Consider the following 22,422-nt stretch of genomic DNA (forward strand, 5'->3'; position numbering starts at 1 on the left):
CCAGGCGACGTATCAGAACCTGGCTAAATTACAAGCGTTTCTGCATTCACAGTGAACCCCATTCTCACAAGATATGGTCTGGACTCCCATTTTATCAAAATCAAATAGCCCCTCGCAATTTATCAATTCGACTCCCAATCCTATTACTCTTTCCGCACCATTAGGTTTTACCCATACATCATTATATATCCCAAAAAAACCCAATATTAAATTTATTCCTAAGGTTGAATCACAATTCATCTTCTTTTCATCCCCATGTGTAATTTAAAATCATACAAGCAGTAATGAAATCATGATATCTTTGCAACCTCACAATTATAAGAATCATAGAGAGATCAATACATCACGAAATATACAATTCTGCAATCAAATAGTGACAGAATAATGTGCATCGTCTGGCGGTTCTTTCGTGCCGCCAGGCAGTTCATAACAGAACCCCAAAATAGGGAGAAAACTAACGTGTCGCCTAGCGACACATGCACGCCCGTCAGGCGATTTCTGGGTAGAACCCAGAATTGTGCAGAAAACCGCACAACCAGACATAGTGTTCATGCAATTATGATCATACAAGGCACAATATAGTGATTACGATTAGAAACACGCAGAAACAACTCCCCTTACTTGGAATCTTTGCACAAATTCGAATTTGATGCGTGTATCTAACTCAAAGATTCTCCCAAGCTTTGTTTCTTCTCCAATATTGGCTTCACTTCCAACTCTCTCTCTGCAACCAGTACCCATTCACGAAAAACTCCACTACCCAATGGTTCACCCTCAATTTTAGACCTTCTCTCTGCCTAATCTCTTCCTCTCTCAATCTTAATGTTCCCTTAATTACATTTTAATTTGCTAAAATGAATTTCTTAATTAAAAGTATGATTAAAGCCATTCAATGGATGTTAACCCATTCTTTTTCAGCTCTTACGTTGCCCCTGCATCAACTGCTAGGGTTTCTAAAACCCTTCCTAATCATGCCAAAAGAAAATTTGGCAAAAAGAGAGTAAATTTGTTCTTAGCAAGGTTTGAACCCACAACCCATCAATCAACAAGTCAAGTGCACCACCAATTAAACCAATTCATATTTGTGATAATTTCTATAATTCTAGGATTTTATTATCACGTCTAGAATTGAAGTATACCATCAAAATGATGCACAAATTAAAATAACATACAATTGGCACACATAGGACTCAAACCCAAGTCCTCTCACACAATCAAGTACTCTTAACCATTTGAGCTAGTACTTTTCCACATCATACCACCCCGCATCAAATGCCTTAAAAAGACTTCTATTACCCGCATTTATTAAATAATTATTTAATTAACTATTTAATTTTCTCGAGTCTTACATTCCCCCCACCTTTAAAGATTTTTGTCCTCAAAAATATGACTTACCAAGAAACAAGTGCGGGTAGGATTGCCTCATGCGATCCTCCATCTCCCATGTCATATCCTGAGTAGCCTCATCCCAAAGCACTTTCACGGTCTTGATCTCTTTCCCTCGAAGCTTCTTCACTTGCGAGTCGAGAATCTGCACTGGTCCAGTGTTCACCGTCAAGTCTTCCCGGATCTAGATATCGTCCGACTCTAGTACATGGGATGGAGCTGCTATGTATGATTTTATTCGTAGAATATATGTTAGTAATTTTTATTAATTAAAAGATAGTGGGCTTAGCAGAGACCACGAATTTTGAAGGTGTGCAAAATGTTTAGTGTAGGTCAACACTTAATACTTGACTGATAAACATTTATTATTGTGATAGTTGGCATGTATGTTATGTTCCACTTGTACCACAATTTTCCCACAGCTTCATCATGGGCAATATCCTACATTATATTTTATTCAATTTATGTGATTGACTATAAGTGAGGTTCATACTGAAACCCTTTTCATACATTAAAAATTTTGAAGGTGTGCAAAATCTTTCTCGATGGTCAACAATTAATAGTACATAGATAACCATATAATATTTCTTGAGTTGAAATCAATGCCTTATAGGAGATGTGGCCTAAGATCATCAACGTTTGTTGTTGAAGTGACAGTCAATTACATGGATACCAAAGTGCACAAAATAAGTTTAATATCATACATGTAGTAGATCCTTCCAAACATGTAGTGTCATGAAAATTAAAATTAACAACAAAAACGCAAAAGTTAAAAATAAATAGCATAAAAATTAAAGACATTAAGCAGTCATGAGTTAGGTAAGTGATATATTATCCAGAACAGAAGATTCAACTTTGGAGCTCTCTCCAACCTCAAAACATGGAATATTGGAGGATGGAGGAACCATCTTCTGTAGTATATCCTCCACATTAGTAGTGTCAGTAGGCTGTACGTTGGGCTGCAAATTGGGTTCCATATTTATGTTGTCATTTGCGTTTGGATTGGAATTTATACTGGTCTGGGCATTGACTTCCACGTTTTGTTTGACAACATAGTTAAGTCCCACAACAGGCATAAAAGTTTTAACTTCTTCAATTGGATGACTTATGTCATACTTAAAAACCTATTTATGTCATAAATTATTATGTTGTGTAACTTGAAGACATGTTATGAAATAAAGAAAACATATATTTGTTTGAAGATTAGTTATTTGCCTTAACAACATTCCTAAGTGTGATGTTGAGGTACACAAAAGGTCTTAATATGGCAACCTATTCAATGAAAAATCATAAAGTTTTATGAGTAATTGTAGATGAAAAGGAAAAACAATAAAGAGACATAATTTCATAGTTTAATTACTTCTTTCAACAATAATACAGAGCCAACACCAATGTCACTACCAAACTCACGATCCGATAGAACTTTATTGTGTAGGAGTTATAATTTTAATGTCTCCATCGTCAAGTAAACTTGGAAATTATGTGATTTTAATTAATTAAAATTTTATCATAAAAACTTCAATAGTAGTGGTTTTACAGTAAGGAAAAAAATGCTAATTGTGGTGTTTGATGAACTTTTCTGCCCATGTCCATCCACTGGTATAGAAATCTCGTGCATGACTAGCAACAACCATGTTGTTCAAAAATTCTTGTGTATTATGTGTTTCATTTAACTCTTTGTTAAGCAAAACAATCTGAGCATGTCCAGCAGGGCCAGAGATGAAAGTGGTGTTGGCGTTCCACTATTCCAAAAATTCTTTCAAAACAGAATCATCAACAGCAAGAGCCAACACCAATGTCACTACCAAACTCACGATCCGATAGAACTTTATTGTGTAGGCTTCCCTTGGTTGTATCAGTTGGGTCCTAACATAGCATTTTCCACATAAGCAATAAGTAAATAATGGACTGCACCGAAATCACTAAATCAAAAATAACCTTAATAGTGATGAGCATTTCCCCAAGGCCGTTTGATTGCACTCTTTGACAACACAAGCCACAAAAGGAATTTTATTCATTGATTTTCTCTTTGATAGTAGAATTAAAACTTTTAATGTCTCCGTCGTCAACTAAACTTGAAAATTATGTGATTTTAATTAATTAAAATTCTATCATAAAAACTTCAATAGCAATGGTTTTACAATAAGGAATAAAATGCTAACCGTGGTGTTTGATGAACTTTTCTACCCATGTTCATCCACTAGTATAGAAATCTCGTGCATGACTAGCAACAACCATGTTGTTCAAAAACTCTTGTGTATTATGTGTTTCATTTAACTCTATGTGAAGCAAAACAACTTGGGCATGTCCAGTAGGGCCAGAGATGAAAGTGGTGTTGGCGTTGCACTGTTCCAAAAATTCTTTCAAAACATAAGCATCAACAGCAAGAGCCTCTCAAGGATCCATTTTGTCAACCAACAATGGTTTCCTCTTTTGCACTTAATACCTAAAACGAAAGACAAAAAAAAATGGTGAGGCAATGATATTTTAACGTAGATAATGACCAACGTGGTGTGCAATAATTGAAGAATGCACCTACATATTTATAGTTCAAGTAGAAGGATTGATAACATCAGAGTTTAAAACATAACTCGAAATGACCAATATGCCCTTCAATTGTTTTTTCAACACGGCAAATTTAAAGCTGTCTTATTATGCTTTCTTTGAAAGAGTGTGCCCTGTTACATTGCTTCTCACCCACCAGACAAAGAGATCATTAAATGGCTTTTACTTCGTCCAACCTCCTTCTTCAAAAAGAAATTGCTTTGAATGCAGGAGAGACCAACCATAGCAAAACACAATAAATGTTGAACCTAACATTTCGCACCTGCACAAAGAAGTTTTGTACAAACCCGTCCGACGAATCAAGGTAAGTACTATTGTGGTAGACGTTGTTGGAAGGTGAATACATAACTAGAAAACCTAGAATTCTATTTTTTTTTCTTTGTTAAAAAATGAATGCATTTAATACTTTCTATAGTAAGGTCATGAGGTATGATTTTCAAAGGAAACTTACTAAAATGGCCATAAAACGTAACTTTGTCCTACTATGTATGTTAATGCATTACAAATTAGATGAGTATGTGTTAAATTTTTTCCAACCTAAGGGACTTGTATGGATTACTTGTAGATGGATTACTTACAAGAAAACAATGCAATAGGTTTGGAGGACATCAATTTATTAGAAGAAGATGGGGATAGTGGAACTATCTTCGACGATGAAGGCATTCATAAGGAAGACAACGAAAAGCACTCTGAGGATGTTGTTTCTCCCTGTGTTGGAATGTATTTTGATAGCGTTGATGACGTCAAGAAATTTTACAAAGAATACGCTTTTAGAAGTGGTTTCGGGACAAGAATCAGAACTTCGAGAAAAGACAATGACAATCAATTATGTTACTTCCATTAGTGTGTTCGCGGGAGGGAAAGTGTGTGTTCTCCATACCACCTGAAATGAAGACACTACCCACACAAAGAAAATAATGTCCTGCGCGCATTACTGTGGTTAGAAGAGAATATAAATGGATGATTAGTAGTGTGGTCCATGAACACAATCATAACGTAAGTCCTTCCAAGTCAAGACTAATTCGTGGGAATAGGAAGTTGAATATGCAAGCCAAAAGAACACTTGACATAGATGACGAATCGGGTGTGCCTATTCACAAGAGCTTTCGTTCTTTGGTGTGTGATGCAGGGGGGTTTGAGAACTTACATTTTGTCGAAAGAGACGCAAGAAACTATATTGGTCAGCAATGACGCGCTTTAGGGAAGGAAGGTGACGTACAAGCTTTATTAAACCACTTTTCCAGTATGAGGGAGTTGAACAAAGACTTCTTTTTTGAAATTGACGTTGATGCAGATAATCGCATAACCAATATATTTTGGGCTGATGGAAGGAGTCGGGCTGCATGTGCATATTTTTGTGACATTGTGTCCTTCGACACCACATACTTAACTAATAAGTACAATATGCCTTTTGCACCATTTGTAGGTGTTAATCACCATAGTCAATCAATCTTATTAGGGTGTGGGTTTCTATGTGCTGAAGACACTTGTACATTTGTGTGACTATTTCAAAGTTGGTTGCGATGCATGGGAAATAAAACCCCTAAAGGAATTGTCACTGATTAATGCAAGGCCATGCAAAATGTCATTGAAATTGTCTTCCCCAACACACGACATCATTGGTGCCTTTGGCACATCATGAAAAAACTACCAGAAAAATTGCTGGGATATACCAAATACAAGGAAATCAAGCATGGTGTAAAACAATTGGTATATGAGTCATCTAATGCTGAAGATTTTGAGAATAGGTGGGCAAAATTCATTGAAAAGTATGATCTAGAACTTAATGAATGGCTTTACACTCTTTACGAAGAAAGACGTCGATGGGTTCCTTGTTATTTGAAATGTCATTTCTGGGCAGGCATGTCCACAACTCAAAGAAGTGAGGGAATGAATGCTTTCTTTGATAGGTTCATGAACTCTACAACCACACTCCAACAATTTGTTGCCCAATATGACAATGCCCTTCGTTCTAAGGCGGAGAAAGAGTGCGAAGCAGACTTCGCTTCTACTAATACTACCCTTCCATCTGGGTCTCAATCATTTATTGAGAGACAATTTCAGGATGAATACACTCATGCGAAGTTTGGTGAAGTGCAAAATGAGCTTAGGTGTAAAATGAATTGTAATATCAAAAGTGTTGAAGTTCATGGTTGTAAGGCAAAGTATATTGTTAAAGAGGCGTTGATATGGAAAGACCAAAGTGCAGACAAATTTAATGAAGTTATATTTGATCTTATGACAAAAGACATTGAATGCACTTGTCGGCTTTTTGAGTTTAGAGGAGTTCTTTGCCGCCACAATTTGATAGTCCTTGCCTAAGAGGATGTAAAATTTGTATCACAAAAGTATATTTTGAGTCGGTGGAGCAAACGCATATTGCGAAGGCATACTTTGATAAGAGCATCATATAACACTAAGAAAGACGAACCAACTATTCATAGGTATGACTTATTGTGTAAGAGGTTCTATGACATTGCTGAGTTTGCATGCCAAAGCGAGAGGGGTACATAATTCTTGTGTTCCCAATTAGACTTATTATCAAGGAATCCTTCCTTATCTTGTTCCACTACATTGAGAAACTGTGAACAGGCAGATGTGCACATTTCTTCTCCAATTAATATTGGTGCTCACCAAACAATGATACGAAGTCCAATTCATGTTAAAAGAAAGGGTCGACCACGAGGTACAAGGAAGCAATCAACTGTCGAGAAGATATGCAAAAAAAAAAAAAAATCTATGGCAGCTAGGAATAAAGCATCTCGAAATGGCACTGTATGTATTTATTTGTTGTATTCAATGTACCATTTTTTAATACGCAGGTTATCCAGTTGTTAATTTTATTTGTCGACATGCACTTTAGGATTGGGAACTTCAAACTTCAACTGCACCAGCTCATGAAATTTTGAATCCTCAAAGGCATACCTCAACCAACATGGTTAGTTTTCATTTCATAATTATGTCTTGTTATGGTATTAAATGGAAATAAATAATTACCCCTTTAGCATGGCTAGGTTTATGATGACCAGTGCATAGGCTTTTTATCACTTTTAACATCAATAGAAAGTAATCAACACGTTACTGGTACAGAACATATAATTAAGTATGCTACAGTACAAATATGTTTAATTTTGCCTTATATTTATGATAGTTTAATATGCTAATTGTTTGTATTTTTTTTTTCAAGAACTAGTATCAACAACAAACGACATTTTTTGGATCATTTGGTATGACCAACATGGCATAACCAAACACCTTTTGCTATTAGAGTTTGTGTTTGTCAATGGCATGTTTATTTATTCACACGGTGAAAGTATTTGTACTGAGTACTATTTACTATGTTCAACTTCAGAAGTAGTGATTAATATTATTCACAGTTTTCATTGACACCATTTTGGATTAAAGACTCACAATATAGTTGCTCACAAAAAGGTGTACTACCCTGGCATTTTATTAAAATCATGTTATCAGAATTTATATAGGAAAATGATATTCTAACTCTCATTTTTTACTCTTTCTCTTACTTCTTGACCTGACAGCTGAAGTGTATTTAATTTTTTAATTTGTGTTTTGTTTTGTAAAGACACTTTGGCAACGGGTCAAAAGCGAAGGGAGAAAGGGTTCTTCTATCCCGCAGACCACACCCAAACAAACAATTAAGGTTTCTCTCTTTCGTAGAACACAAACAAAGGTGGAGAAGACGAAATTTAATTCTGCCAATTTCCAACTATCACTTAGTTGAAGCGCTTCCATTTTTTATATTAAGGTATGCTAGGTAAGAGTTGTGTTCGTTAGCTATTTTAAAATACGAGATTGCTTTCGGAATTCAGCAAGTTTCTGAATGGCGATGACCGCAAATGACGGTGGTGCTGGCGACGACAACAACCAACCTACAAATTGTACCGTCACTTGAAAACCCTAACCGGCCACGAAAACGTTGTCTCGTGTGTGAAGTTTTCTAACAACAAGACGCTATTAGCCTCGACAAAACCCTAATCATTTGGTCATCTGCCACGCTCTCCCTCCTCCACCGCCTCGTCGGCCACTCCAAGGGCATTTCCAACCCGGCCTGGTCCTTAGACTCTCACTATATCTGTTCTGCTTCTGAAGACTGCACCATCCGCATCTGGGACGCCACCATGGACGATTGTGTGAAGATCCTCCGCGACCACTTTGTCGTGGTCTTCTATTTGAATTTCAATCCTTAATCAAACTACATTGTGTCCAAGTCATTGGACGAGAGCATTAGGGTTTGGACGAGAGCATTTCTAACCTTTCCAATCATCATACATCTTGTATACTCTCAGGTCAATTGCTCATTTGTGAAACTATGCACTATTTTTTCACTATTCTGAAAATAATCTCAATTCATAGTTGCGCACCTCTCAGTTAGATTCATTGAATAAATGTGCTTCTGCACAAACAGTTCTTGAATCAGAAGTTGTTGATAACTTAAAAACAAATTGGCAATATCTGAATGCAAACCTATATTTGTCATATGATTTTGAAAAGCCAGCTAAAGCAAATGTTTTGTGTAGCAATTGCAAGGAATGGAAGCAACCTATTATATGGTAAAGTCACATGCTTTTTCTACTTATTATTATTAATGTTTCTAGCATCATATAATGACTATGAACCTTATATTTTAGATCTCAAGGAACTACAGATTCCGTCGCAGCTCAATTTTTGCTCAGACATATACACTCTCAGATAGGAATGCTGCTTTTGATTTATTTGGGATCCTCAAAACTCTTCGATGTGGGTCTTCAAAGTCCAATGTCACTCGCAGCTGCCATATTTGGTTTATGACACTTCCAGTTATATTACATGTGTGTATACTAAAGGCAATTAATTTCTACATGAAGGCGATATCTGTTTCTTTGAATTTGTTCAAAACTTAACCCATTTGAAAATGCATAAAAAATATAAGTAAAAGGAAGATAATATTTTATCATCCTTAAAAAAAATACATTCATTAATTTTAAATTAAAAGTAAAAAATATGATAAAATATTATTATTTTTAGTTGTTAGTTAAGTGTCTTTTATTTTATGGGTGTCAAAATATCTGTATATAAAACATATGTTATATGAAATGTCTATAAAACATATATATTTATATAGAAATTAATGCACTGTCAATATATATAAATATATCTCCAGTCTACAGAGAGAGGCTCCTAACCAATTGTTGGGGCTTTTGCTTCCAACACCCTATAATTGCTACATACATGCACCTCTACAACTTTTAAAATATATTTTATGCTTTATTTCAATTGAACCTCTTGCTTTACTTTTCTTGCTTGTGAATGTATTCTTTTACTGCATTGAAAGTTTGTTCCCCATATGAAAGTGTGTCATGTGAATGTGAAGGGAGGCCTGAAGTATATTTTATGATGTAAATTTTATTTAACATTGTTTTGTAAAAATTTCGGTTCTATTATAAAGTTTTCTATGATTTGAGAGAATATGGTAAACGATATTGTAATAAGACTATCCGTTATATTTGTTTATGAAACATAAATGGGATGACACAATTATTATTGTTATAAGTGAAGAAATGGTCTAGATTTAATTATTTTGATGAAGCACAATAATTCACTTCATATTTCAAATTGTATAGTCCACTAAGCATTATGTAATTCAAAAAAGACCTCTAGATTATGTAAAGCAATTTTTTTTTTCGTAATATTATTCAACAATCCAATATAGAGTGTGCAATCCAATGTCCAAAGCAAGAAACCACAAGGGCACTAATGAAGATCAACGGAGATTTTGAAGGTTGAATTGGTTATAAAGCTGAAAGGACAAAATTAGCAATTTTTTTAAAAAATGGGAGTGTACGAGGAGAATATGTGCATACAATAAGTATAAAGCTTTTGTTATTGGTTGCTTCTCTTTTATTAGTATTCACGGTGTCTTGCGATTATCCTTTCCATGAAAATTGCTCTCTCTAAGGGATGAAGTTAGGTATGGATTCAATGTGACATAGGACTTGTCATCCAAGCTTTTCATAATAATAATTTGATTTTACAATAGCAATGGTTATAACTTTTTGCTAAAGAAACCTCGTTTTAACAGTCACCAGACACAAACCACGCAAACTTTTACTTATATTTTTACAAGAAAACATACATTCCAATGGAACATCATCAGATCGCAACCAGACACAATGCTTCGATGCTACTTTATTGGATGCTTCGATAATTTGCCATATGATTTTCTGCTCCAGAAACTGTTTGGAGGGGATTAAAGTCAATGAAGAATGTCCGAATCTCCATTGGAGCAAGTTCAACCACCAAGTTTATAGGATCAACAGGTCCTCCCCTCACCACCTTAGGTTCTTCGGTGGAACCTTCTACCTTCCAATTTAACTTCCTCTTTTCCATTTCAGCTCTTTCTTGATTAGCAGACAAACTCATCTCTGTTACTTTATTTATCTGAAAAGGATGGGTTGTTAAAAGGAAGCCTATATATGGATACATGATATGTGAAAACATAACCTGGAGTAGTTAGTTATCGCTCTTACCTTCTTGTTGGGAAACAACTTTTTCAATTCCACACTAGCCATTACTGAGTAATTATTGTCCTCTCCAATCTTTATATGTAAACAGGCACCAAACAACAATCCATGAATATAGGTTATGTGTGAATACAGAGTAAAATATGTGATATTCGGTGCCTAATAAAAACAATGGAAAACTTGTCGTACATCCTAAAGCTTCCAAACTATATCATAAATCATTCATATGATTAATATCTTTGCCTGGTTAAGCTTAGTTTATGGTAGCATTAACAAACTGCTATTGATCCCTAACAGTGAGGTAAAAAATATTATTTCCGTTTCTTTGATAGAAATGTATACATGTTTGCATTTTCATAGCACAGGTTAAGAGCAAGTAAAACATGTATGTGTCAGAAAATAATTCCAATCATGGTTAAGAATATAAGATTGCAAACAATCCTTGGAAGATCATTTTGTAAGGATCAGTTTAAATCTTTCATTATTATCAGTACATAAGTAAAAGAAATTACTATACCTCGAAAAGGTGAGCCAATCTTACGAGTATTTTTCCATTTTTAAATTCCTGCAGAAGTTCATAAAAACAATAGATACTCATCAAAGATAAAGATAATGTAAAATGTTAGAGGGAATCTTAAACTCATTCTATTTTTATCTCTAAATGTTCCCAATCTTCCTTGCACACCTGGAGGGTTAAAAGAGCAACGTTGTTTGGTAAACTGTAGGAAGAATCTGTGCCTGAAAATGTTGATGTAGCGAAATGTAACCAATTATCCCCATCCTGCATGAAGAGTGGAAGACAGTTACTCAAATGATTAAGCTACTACCTTCTTGTGGGTCACCCTTCATTTTACCTGTTCTGTGAAGGCCAAAAGCAGGGGTGAATATAACTCCTGGCCAACTGTACGACGCCACTTGGCACCTTCACCTTTGTGGTCAATTCTAAGGTAAAGTTTTCCTTGAATCTGTACATATCACAGAAACTTGGACTATTAGTAAATGGTAAGGTAAGTTGGTGATTTGATGGGAGACAAATTTTAAATGGATTAGTCACGAGTACCACAAAATTTCTCAAGAGAGATGAACAAGAGCAAGAATAAAGAAGCTAGAGGAAGGAATTGGAGACTGTAAAATAGACAATCTCTTTTGTAAAAATGAAACTTTTTGTTGTTCGATATGTTAGAATATTCTAGAAACTTCAAGCATATTCTAGAACAAAGTAGGTAAATATCAAAAACTATTTCCAACTACTTTGTAGCTAAAGCTAGTCCATGCACCTCACTACTTCATGATTATATGAACCAAAAGAAATTGCAATCGTTCTCATTCATGCATCAATAATCCCAGCCAAACCCATCTACATTCCCTTAGGATTAGTTGTTTGACTTCTCTTTCACACCTTTAGTTAGCTTCTTGAACACACCTTCTAATTCTACGAATAAAAGACTCCTCTCTTGTATTTTTCACACATGACATATATGAAATTACTTGATTTTGTTTGAGACTAAGTGTGTTGAGAGTTTGATACTAAATTTAGGTGAATTAACAATGCAGTTATCCTTGGAGTCTGCAGGGGTGGTGGTGTGCTTTTCCATCTTTCTTGCCTTGTCCATTTGATTTTCATTTTACTCTTGTTTCTTATGATTTTCTCTTTGGCCAAGACATTGAAAGGTTTTCTTGGTTGAGTTCTTTGGGTGGAAATCCTTCTCAGTCTCAGAGGTGAGATCTTTCAAGTCCTATGGGAAATCTCATCAGTTAGGAAGGAATAATTGACGAACTTGAGTCAATTATTATCATTAGAATGAGATACAAAATAATTTAAGTTGTATAGCATCATTAATTCATCATTAGTTCAGTATTAGAAGGGCCAATTGAAGATATTTATGGAAAATAACAGATGGCAATTATGTATCAGGATAGTCTGCTGTCATTTGCAGTTCGTGGGCAGAGAATACCTCTTTAGAAGCTTTTATCTTTGGCAAGTATATTGTTGTGCTATGTACGACTTCTGTGCCTCCTAGTATTATATTGCCTTAGCTTATCAATTAATGTTCTATCATTTTGGTTCAACTTGTCAGATCAATGGGAAGAGGTATCTGGGTCCAGCATGTTGATCATTTGAAAATAGCTTGAGTTTCTGATTGTGCTGATGTACCAGAGGAACAATTAACTAGATTGCAAAATAATGTGGTGCATATGGATCAGAGGATTGCACACATGGAAGAGAGGCTTCTCTTTGAGGTGCAAAGTTTGCTCAGGAAGAGAACAAGGAATGAAAGTTATAATTCAAACAGGAAGGGAAATTTTCCAACTAGGGTTCAGATTTGAATTTCACGGTTGGATGAGCATTGTATAGCAGTTAAGAAAATGGAACTGTCATCCATTAAATGGGGAACACCCAGTGGACTGGATCACCAAGAAGGAATTAGGCTTTTGAAGTGCAAAATGCTTCGGAAATGAAGATAAAATTGGTTAAATTAAGTATGGATTCAACCAACCACTGAATCCTTGGAGAAAAAAAAAAGATGACCTCACTTAAGGGAAAATTAACGGCAGCTGGTTGAAAGGTTTGGAGGGTTTGAGAACCCATATCAGGAATTAGCAACCTCGAAACAATTAGGTTCTGATGAAGAGACAATCAAGGACAAAGCACTTTAAGAAATTGGAAGGCCCATGTCTAGGTTAAGGGCTAGGAATGCTCTGCAACAAAAAGATGACAACCCTAACTTGAAGATCTTGGAGCCAAAATTAATGAATTGTCAAAGCCTAAATGAAGAACCATGAGTCTTGAAGACAAGAAGAAATTTCAAATTAATTTACATTTTATATTGCATAAAATTTGTGATAATGGACCATTAGTTTTTGGCATTTGTTTTCGTTGATTTATTTTGGGCTTTTTTGTGTTTTACTTGTGAAGTGGGCTGATGTAGCAAACTTATGATCTGACCAAAGTTTGCCGGAGACATCTCAAGGTCTTTCCATGTTCTCTTAGTGAATATTTAAGGCAAGGAGCAGCAGTGGAAATTAAAACTCCACACGAGAAGTTTTAAGGAAGTGCTTAGGGGAGCAATTAGGAAGCTTTTAGGGGACTTTTATGAAGTCTCTAGGGCTATCCAAGGGGAATTAAACAAGCACTATGTAGCTGCCCCAATTCGTACTTATTTTGGATTTTGAAAAATAAGATGACAGATTTTGGCATTTTTTGAATTTTGTGAGAATAATCTCCTTGATTCTTGAATTTCTTCATTGAACTCTACATAGAGAAATATCAAGGGAAAACCACAACCGATGTAAGCATCCTAAGGTTTATCTTCCATCCTTGGAAATGGAACCTATCCTACCCATTCTATCTCTTCTTGCCTGGATCCATTTTCTCCTAAAAGTCCAATTTTTAAAACTCAACCACCTTTAAAACCCTAAACAAAAACTAAAATCATCTCTATCCTAATTCTTTGTATTTTTCCAAAGAATAAACCACCCTAAAACCACACCCAAAATTCATCCAACCGACAGCCCCATATTTCCCCTAAATTCCTAACCAACACCACAACTTGATTCCTTTCTCTAATTCCTAAATTTTCAGCAATTTTGTCTCCTCCATCCAACCCAGTTTTCTGAAAAAATTGTCCTATCAGAATCTTAATCTCCAGCAAATCAACAAGTCATCCCCTAACAAGGTGTGCATCAGGTTCTGTAGAGGATTATACTGAGAAATCTCAACTCCTCTCTTTACAATTAAATAGGCTGCCCGATGAAAAAATTTGGAAAGGTTTAAAACAAGCCCTAAATGAAGGAAAAATATTGCCATTGAATTCCGTTGGGACAAGGCTAATATTTCAACAGGTGGGAACCAAGAGCCAAAGTGGATAAAGAAGGATCAATTGATGGATCTAAGGCATATATTATTAGGAGTTATGTGATTGTTAACGGTGAAGAGAAGAGAAGAGAAATGGATTAGGTTAAATAAAAAAGTGAATTCATTCAATTAACTAGAGAGTACACTGATAGTGTTTACATATCCACTGGAAGTGGTTATAGATGAACTAACTGCTCCGGCCAGGTACAGCTGTCAGTGGAATGCTGTCGGACTAATCCCGTAACAGACGTGTACTTCTAAGCTAATGCCTGAGACATAGCAGACATAGGTTGACCTCAATAGAACATTAACTCCTCCCCACAAAACATTCGAGGTGGCTGCAATCGAGAAAACTCAGCCACTTTGGAGTTTGTCTCGAAGAAAGTGCGACCATGTGGGAGGGAGGCTTCCTTGAGAGGTCAGCCCATTGATCCTGAGTGGGAATGCATACAACAGCAAGCTGCATTAGAAATTACACAATGCCAAATATATAGAGATCTTAGGTGATCTCTTAGGGTTTATTTTTCTTTTATATTTTTATATATTTCCTTATTTAATTAGGCTCTTTATAATTAGACAAATATCTGGTTAAAATCAAATTTATTATAATATGATTTTTGGGCATATCATATCATGTATATAGAAATAAAATATCCTTATAAGATGGAACCTGTTGTGTAGTCCATACAACCACTTTTATAATATCTTAAATGTACATTGCAAGCAGACCAGGATCCACACACAAGAAAATGGTATGTATGGAGAGATCAACTAAATAAAATCGCGTACTTGCACTCAGCATGACAACATCTATCTCTCAACAACAAAAGTCAACACAATGAGACCTTACCAGAGCATCAGAAAAATCTCTCACAAATGAACACAACAACCAGAAATCATTATGCTAGCAATTGTAGATGGATTGTCGGAAAGATTTACTTAACCGTTAAGCCCTCGCACTTATCAGCAACGCAAACTGTTTCATTGAGTACCTCACCTACACCTCTTGCATCATCATGAAGCAACCTCCTGACAAAATATAAAACCAAATCACAAAACCGAGTAAATATCAATCATTATTTCATTATTGAACTTTACCAATATAACCCACCTATGCAGCATCACCTCCATTTGGCCATCCTGCAAGCTGGAACCTCCAACTGAGCGGTCCACCAACACCGAGAATTCCACACTACTATCTTGAATATATATTCCTAAATTAACCTAAAGAATAGTGAAAAGCCATAATATTTATTAATATCCATTTGAAGAACAAATCATATGGACTAAAATGCAGAAATATATATTTCAAACAAATCAACAAGCTTAAGAAATAAAAAATAAAATAAAATAAAAGAAAGCATTTGTTACAAGTGAAGCAGAGAATAAAGATCAACGTGAGTGTAAAACTCTGTATATTGGTTAGTTAGTTAGTATTAACTATAACTTGTTCTTTACTCTGGTTAGTGTAGCTTCTTTGGTTAGACAACTACAACTAACTTCTTTGATCAGGACGTTAGTGATAATTACCAAAACACTGCTACTTAATTCTGATACCACAATATTAACAACGGAAACTAAAATCTTTATTCACTGCATATTGTCAAATTTCAAAATTTAAAATTCTTAACCTTAACTGAAACAAACGTTTAAATAAATAAGAAACTCCTTTCCGAAATACAACTAATAATAGTAACAGACTCTCCCCACATAGTTCCCAATATGACTCCTCACTATGTGCCTCTTCATTCGTATCTACCTAACATATGCTTCCACATAAAAATACAAATATTGCAGTCAAACACAAACAAAACAAAGATGAGCTAACAAAACAAACAACAAGACACAATTCATAACAAAATAATATATAAATCACATCAAATGCCTCACCCAACATTTTAACCACACATGTGATCTTATCCTACCATTCATAGCACTTGCTGTACCGCACAATAATTCAAAACACAACTCATTTCAACACGAGGCATCAACTCACAGAGTCACATGATAAATTACTTTTGCTACTGGCACACTCTCGCATAGAGTTTCCGGCCTTTTGCTCCAAGAATTAAGCAAATATAAGATTCTCAATTGCAATTCACACATGTAGCTTACCAGTCATTTGGTCACCACTAAAGTTAAAACTCCTCACTGCTCACCACTAGACGCGGATGGAGTACACTTCATACTTCTCTCCTGAAGAGACTAATGGACGAAGTTCACCAGCAGTACCACCACATAGAGTTTACTAGTCATTCACTCCGAAAGAGCTAAAGCCATCTTACTCACCTCTAGAGAGTGACATACGGAGTTCACTTCCTAGTGCCCTCCCAGATAGTCTTATGGGCAAAATCCACCACCTTTTGCTGAGACACGACACACTTTCCATTCTTTCCAATCTCTCAAATACCACATGCATCAACTCATTAAATGACCACACATATAAATTAATTTAGTCTTGCACATACAATACCACTACAAAATCTATAAACCACCACACATTTAACAAGAAATATAATTCTCCAGCGTTAAAGACTATTTCTTTATTCATCTTATGTATTCATAACTCACTCAGTTTCTAATTAAATTATCAAAACCTTCTAATTAAATTATCAACACCAGACATGCTAACTTTATGTTATATATACACGCTAACAAAAAGAAAGCTTACCTTATATATATATATATATATATATATATATATATATATATATATGGAGGCTCCACTGTCAATGTATATAATTATACAAAACCACCGCATAAAAAATATTCCTATATATATATATATATATATATATGACCCCACCGCATACTAATTATGATACCAAAAAAAGATAAAGGAACAAATACAAAACCTTCAATGCTAAAAAAAACATTTCCGCATATACATAATAACCTGCATCCAGAAAGTATAATGCAACAACCAACCGTTATTCACCAACAAAAAAATCTTTACAACGTCAATGCTATCCATGTTTTGTTTTCTTCAAAAGAAATAAAACAATAAAACAACCAACTGAAAATCCAAAACAAACGAACTTTAACTTTTATATGCTTTAGGTATTATAATAATACAAAATCTGTAATTACATTCATAAAAGGAACCAAAACTGCAGAGTTTCCAACCTTCTATAAAAATATATAACCAAAAGAAGAAAATACAGAGCCCTAGGTTAGTAACCATAAATATACGTATCCAACTTTATTTTTTGTTTAGCAATCCCCGTATGATTCATTATCTTGCTTTATCTTTTTAAAATTTATTGTCACCTATCATCACGACCTGTACGCCCTACATACAAAACCAATTAACTTCCAGGAACCCAACCTTTTAATGCATCACAACCACATGATCTTACAAATTCACCGAATGGTAATTCACATTCACACCACCTTCATTATCTATATAATAATACTAGTAAAAATTTTACTCCATTATCACTATAATTATTATATTTCACATTATCTGTCCACCAATTCTTTCGTGTTATCTGCACACTCAAGTTGGTTTTAACAAATCTAATCGAAAGTGTCCCACGGATTACTCCATAAAGAGATATATCCTTTCCTCATAATTTATCACTTTATCTATAATCAAATAAATCCCCACGGAATTATCATTAATCAAATTAAATACTCTTATTTAATATTATGGTGCCTAAGCCCAAATTTTCAAAGAACCAAATAATTTAAATTCTACCCGGAAACATACTGCACATGCCAAAAAAAGAAAACGTTGCATCTCCATATGCCATAGTCTGATAATCATCAAATCCCTATTTCAATCTATGCTCTAGCTACAAAACGCAATACTTAAACAAAAAAACCGTAATTATATATTATATTAATACTAAAATTCCAATAAAACTACTCCAAAATCTGTCATAGAAAAACTAAATTAGTTAACTCATTTTACCTGGATTGTTACTTCTAACTCTTGATACTTTACTTTGCTAACCGGTATTGCGCTTAACTCCCAAACAATCAGTATTTTTCTCTCTCTTTCTTTTACCCTACAAGCTCTCAATCGGCACTATCCCATAATATATAGACTATCCCAAAGCTTTTGCAGTAAAAATACCCTAATCACTACTTCAGGCCTTATTTCAGGTTTATTGCTCTTCTTCACGTCCAAATTCATTAATCTTCCAATACTTGTTTTAATACCCATTTTTTCTAAGGAATTGTGCACCTATAAATTCAATTTCACTCAATCTCACCCAATTCAATTAAAAGTTGTTGGTGGGACTTCAACCCAATACCTCCCATATGATACCCAAATACTCTAACCAAATGAGCTATATAACTAGTAAGTTATTTTACTCATTCTAAAATTTATAATTTAAACTTAACTCATTTTCATTATTCTACTAAATTAAAATTTTATAGGGTCTTACATTAGGAACTCAAACTCTGGCGAGCACAGCTTATCATCCACAAATGGATGAACAAACCAAGGTTGTCAATAGGTGCTTAAATGTTTACTTACGATATCTAACAGATACAAAACCAAAACAGTTTACACTTGCCTTGGGTAGGGTTTTGGTTCAGCACAAGTTATAATGCATCTATGCGAATGTCTCCTTTTAGAGCACTTTATGGCCAAGACCCTCCTTCCCTGCTAAGAGGGACCACTATTCCTTCTTGAGTTAAAGGAATAAATTAGCTTACTCACCAAAGAGACTGTTAGAATCTGTTTTATTATTTGTATTAATTTTGTCAGGATTTGTGTTTTATTATTTCCTTATTTAGCAGATTATAATTGTAGTGTATGATGGTATCCCTGAATCATAGGGATTTGATTGTCTAGGTGTTATTATTATATTTCCTAAAATAGGATTCTAGCCTTGTATATAGGAATTGTATTCTCAGAATAATACATTGAACAATTCTAGACCAAGCTCGGGCTCTTCTTTTTCAACATAAGGTTCCTAAGAGGTTTTGGGAGGAGGTTGTTCTCACTGCATGTTATCTAATTAATAGACTACCTTCTAGTATTCTAGCTTCCAAAAGCCCTATAGAGGTTCTGTCCTCTTTTTATCCTAATGTGTCCACTTCCAACCACCTTGTTCCAAGAATATTTGGGTGTGTCTCTTTTGTCCACGTCCACAATGGTGATAGAGGTAAACTTGATCCTAGAGCCTTAAAATGTGTTTTCATAGGATACTCATCAACACAAAAGGGATATAAATGCTATCACCCCCCATCCCAAAAATTTTGTGTCAAGAGATGTCACTTTCTTTGAACACCAAAGTTACTTCCACCAAGCTCATCTTCAGGGGGAGACTGCAAGAAATGAAGATGAACTCCTTATGCTCCCTGACTTAAGTTTCGGACCAGAAATAGAGACTAAAAGTGTAACAACAGAAAAGGAACCTACTAAATCCAGTCAAGATGGGGTTGATGTAAGATTTGGGAAAAAATTGGTTTATACAAGGAAGACAAAGGCCATTCCAGAATCTGTCCATGTCCAACAATCCAAACCAACATTACTTGAGGTAACTACCCCTAATCCTTTAATATACACTAAATCCACTTCTGATTTTCCAAATGTACAAGAACCTGAATCCAGTTCAACACCACTTTATGAGAACCTAGATATTCCAATTGCCCTTAGGAAAGAGACTAGGAAATGTACCACCAAGCCACTATACCCTCTAGCCAATTACCTATCCTTTAAAAACTTCTCACCTACCCATAAAGCCTTCCTCACAAGCCTAAACACTACAACCACACCTACCTCTTTATCTGAGGCATTGAGTGATAAAAAATGGAAACAAGCCATGGATGCCGCAATGGAAGCATTAGAGAAGAATAGTACCTGGAATTTGGTTGCTCTCCCAAATGGGAAAAAACTAGTAGGGTGCAAGTGGGTATATACTATAACATACAAGGCTGATGGATCCATTGAGAGGTACAAAGCAAGGTTAGTAGCTAAAGGATTCACTCAAACCTATGGAGTGGATTACATGGAAACATTTGCTCCAGTTGCAAAAATGAATACAGTTAGGATGATATTATCCCTAGCAGCTAATTATGATTGGAACTTGCAACAATTTGATGTTAAAAATTCCTTCCTTCATGGAAAAATTGAAGAGGAAATTTACATGGAATTGCCCCCTAGATATGGTGGAAAAACAACTACCAACACTGTTTGCAAGCTAAAAAAGGCATTGTATGGGTTGAAACAATCACCACGAGCATGGTTTAGAAGGTTTACTAAAGTTATGATAGGTCTAGGCTTTAAACAAAGTCAAGGAGACCACACTCTGTTCATTAAACACTCTAAGTCAAGGGGAGAAACAGTGTTACTGGTTTATGTGGATGATATTATAGTGACAGGTGATGATGAGGAGGAGCAACAACGGTGTTAGGCCAACATCTGGCCAAGAACTTTGAAATTAAGACCTTGGGAAAATTGAAGTATTTTTTGGGAATTGAAGTGGTCCATTCTAAAAAGGGAATATTCATATCTCAACAAAAATACATCACTAATTTGTTAAAAGAAACTGGTAAGAAAGCATGCAAGCCTACAAGTACACCAATTGACCCAAACTTGAAATTGGGAAGCGTCGAAGAAGATACTGCAGTGGACAAGGAAATGTATCAAAGGCTAGTTGGTAGACTGATATATTTATCTCACACGAGACCTGATGTTGCATTCGCTGTGAGTCTAGTTAGCCAATTCATGCACCAACCGAAGGAGGTTCACTTAGAAGTTGCACTAAGAATTGTGCAATATTTGAAGGGAACCCCAGGCAAGGAATTTTGTTTAAACGAAATGGGAATGTAAGTCTGGAAGCATATACAGATGCAGACTATGCAGGGTCAATTGTGGATAGGAGGTCAACTATGGGATATTGCACTTTCCTTGGAGGGAATCTTGTGACTTGGAAGAGTAAAAAACAGAACGTGGTAGCCAGATCCAGTGCTGAAGCAGAGTTCAGGGCAATGGCACAAGGGATATGTGAATTACTCTGGCTGAAGATCATCTTGGAAGACTTAAGGATAAAATTGGATGAACCAATGAAACGTTATTGTGATAACAAATCTGCTATTAGCATAGCTCATAATCCAATGCAGCATGATAGAACCAAACATATTGAGGTTGACAGACATTTTATCAAAGAAAAATTAGACAGTGGTCTAATCTACACTCCATATGTCTCCTCACAAGAAAACCTTGTAGATATTCTATCGAAGGGGCTGAGCAACAACTTTGAGAGTATTGTTTCCAAGATGGGAATGGAAAATACTTATTCACCAGCTTGAGGGAGAGTATTAGAATCTGTTTTATTATTTGTATTAATTCTGTCAGGATTTGTGTTTTATTATTTCCTTATTTAGCATATTATAATTGCAGTGTATGATGGTATTCCTGAATCATAGGGATTTGATTGTCTAGATGCTATTGTTATATTTCCTAAAATAGGATTCTAGTCTTGTATATAGGAATTGTATTCTCCCTAAATTATGAGAGAGACACATTGTTAAAGGGGTTACAAGAGAATCTGTTGAAGGCCCAAGATCAAATGAAAAGATATGTTTATCATCATCCTAGATATGTTCAATTAGAGGTGAGGAATTCGATGTATCTCAAACTACAACCATATAGGATGACATCTTTGGCTAAAAAGTTGAATGAGAAGTTGAGCTATTATGGTCCTTACAAAATTCTAGCCAAGTTAGGGCAGTAGCATATTAGCTGGAGCTTCCACCTCATTCTAAAATTCAACCAGTATTCCATGTGGCACTCTAGAAAAACGTTATACACCGTACACAAAAGTCTCAACCCTTATCCAAAGTACTAACAGAAGGTCATAAGTTGAATTTGTTTCCAGAATATACTGTGTTGTCTCTTTTATCTCTGTAAACTTCATCTTTCTTAAGTTTTCTGATCCAGTTCCTATAAGTACCACAGTACAATACATAATATAAGCTAAAAATAGAAAAATGGATAGCGAGTCTTCAATAAAATGAAACATACTGGGTAATAATTTCCAGCTACGGGTTGGTTCACTTGCAGATCCCAATCTTGCCTGAAATCTTGAATCTGCAAAACAATTTCAATCAATTGAAAAAGAAAATACATTA

General features: G+C 35.2%; 2 protein-coding genes across 2 annotated transcripts in view; one reads left to right on the forward strand and one right to left on the reverse strand.

Moving 5' to 3' along the window:
• The first annotated feature begins 5,589 nt into the window (after positions 1 to 5,589).
• On the forward strand, positions 5,590 to 6,273 carry LOC114189712 (protein FAR1-RELATED SEQUENCE 5-like). Its single transcript, XM_028078371.2, has one exon. The coding sequence runs from the start codon at positions 5,590 to 5,592 to the stop codon at positions 6,271 to 6,273; it is 684 nt and encodes a 227-aa protein (XP_027934172.2).
• Positions 6,274 to 9,933: 3,660 nt separating this feature from the next.
• LOC114173498 (alpha-mannosidase At3g26720-like) overlaps positions 9,934 to 22,422 on the reverse strand; it is a 30,597-nt gene continuing 18,108 nt past the window's right edge. The window contains exons 22-29 of the mRNA XM_028057951.2: positions 22,316 to 22,381; positions 15,440 to 15,552; positions 15,273 to 15,357; positions 11,327 to 11,437; positions 11,158 to 11,253; positions 10,990 to 11,037; positions 10,479 to 10,547; positions 9,934 to 10,389 (exon numbers count right to left, since the gene is read on the reverse strand). Coding sequence (XP_027913752.2) covers positions 10,138 to 10,389; positions 10,479 to 10,547; positions 10,990 to 11,037; positions 11,158 to 11,253; positions 11,327 to 11,437; positions 15,273 to 15,357; positions 15,440 to 15,552; positions 22,316 to 22,381 — 840 coding nt within the window. The 3' untranslated portion in view covers positions 9,934 to 10,137. The remainder of the gene's footprint in view (positions 10,390 to 10,478; positions 10,548 to 10,989; positions 11,038 to 11,157; positions 11,254 to 11,326; positions 11,438 to 15,272; positions 15,358 to 15,439; positions 15,553 to 22,315; positions 22,382 to 22,422) is intronic.

This window comes from Vigna unguiculata, chromosome 1 (assembly GCF_037176805.1).
Source record: "Vigna unguiculata cultivar grain cowpea cultivar isolate G323 ecotype 2 chromosome 1, ASM3717680v1, whole genome shotgun sequence".
Classification (NCBI taxonomy): Eukaryota; Viridiplantae; Streptophyta; class Magnoliopsida; order Fabales; family Fabaceae; genus Vigna; species Vigna unguiculata.

What these genes read in the sequence shown, in the direction of transcription:
- LOC114189712 (XM_028078371.2), top strand. Translation starts at nt 5,590, where the DNA reads ATGAAAAAACTACCAGAAAAATTGCTGGGATATACCAAATACAAGGAA.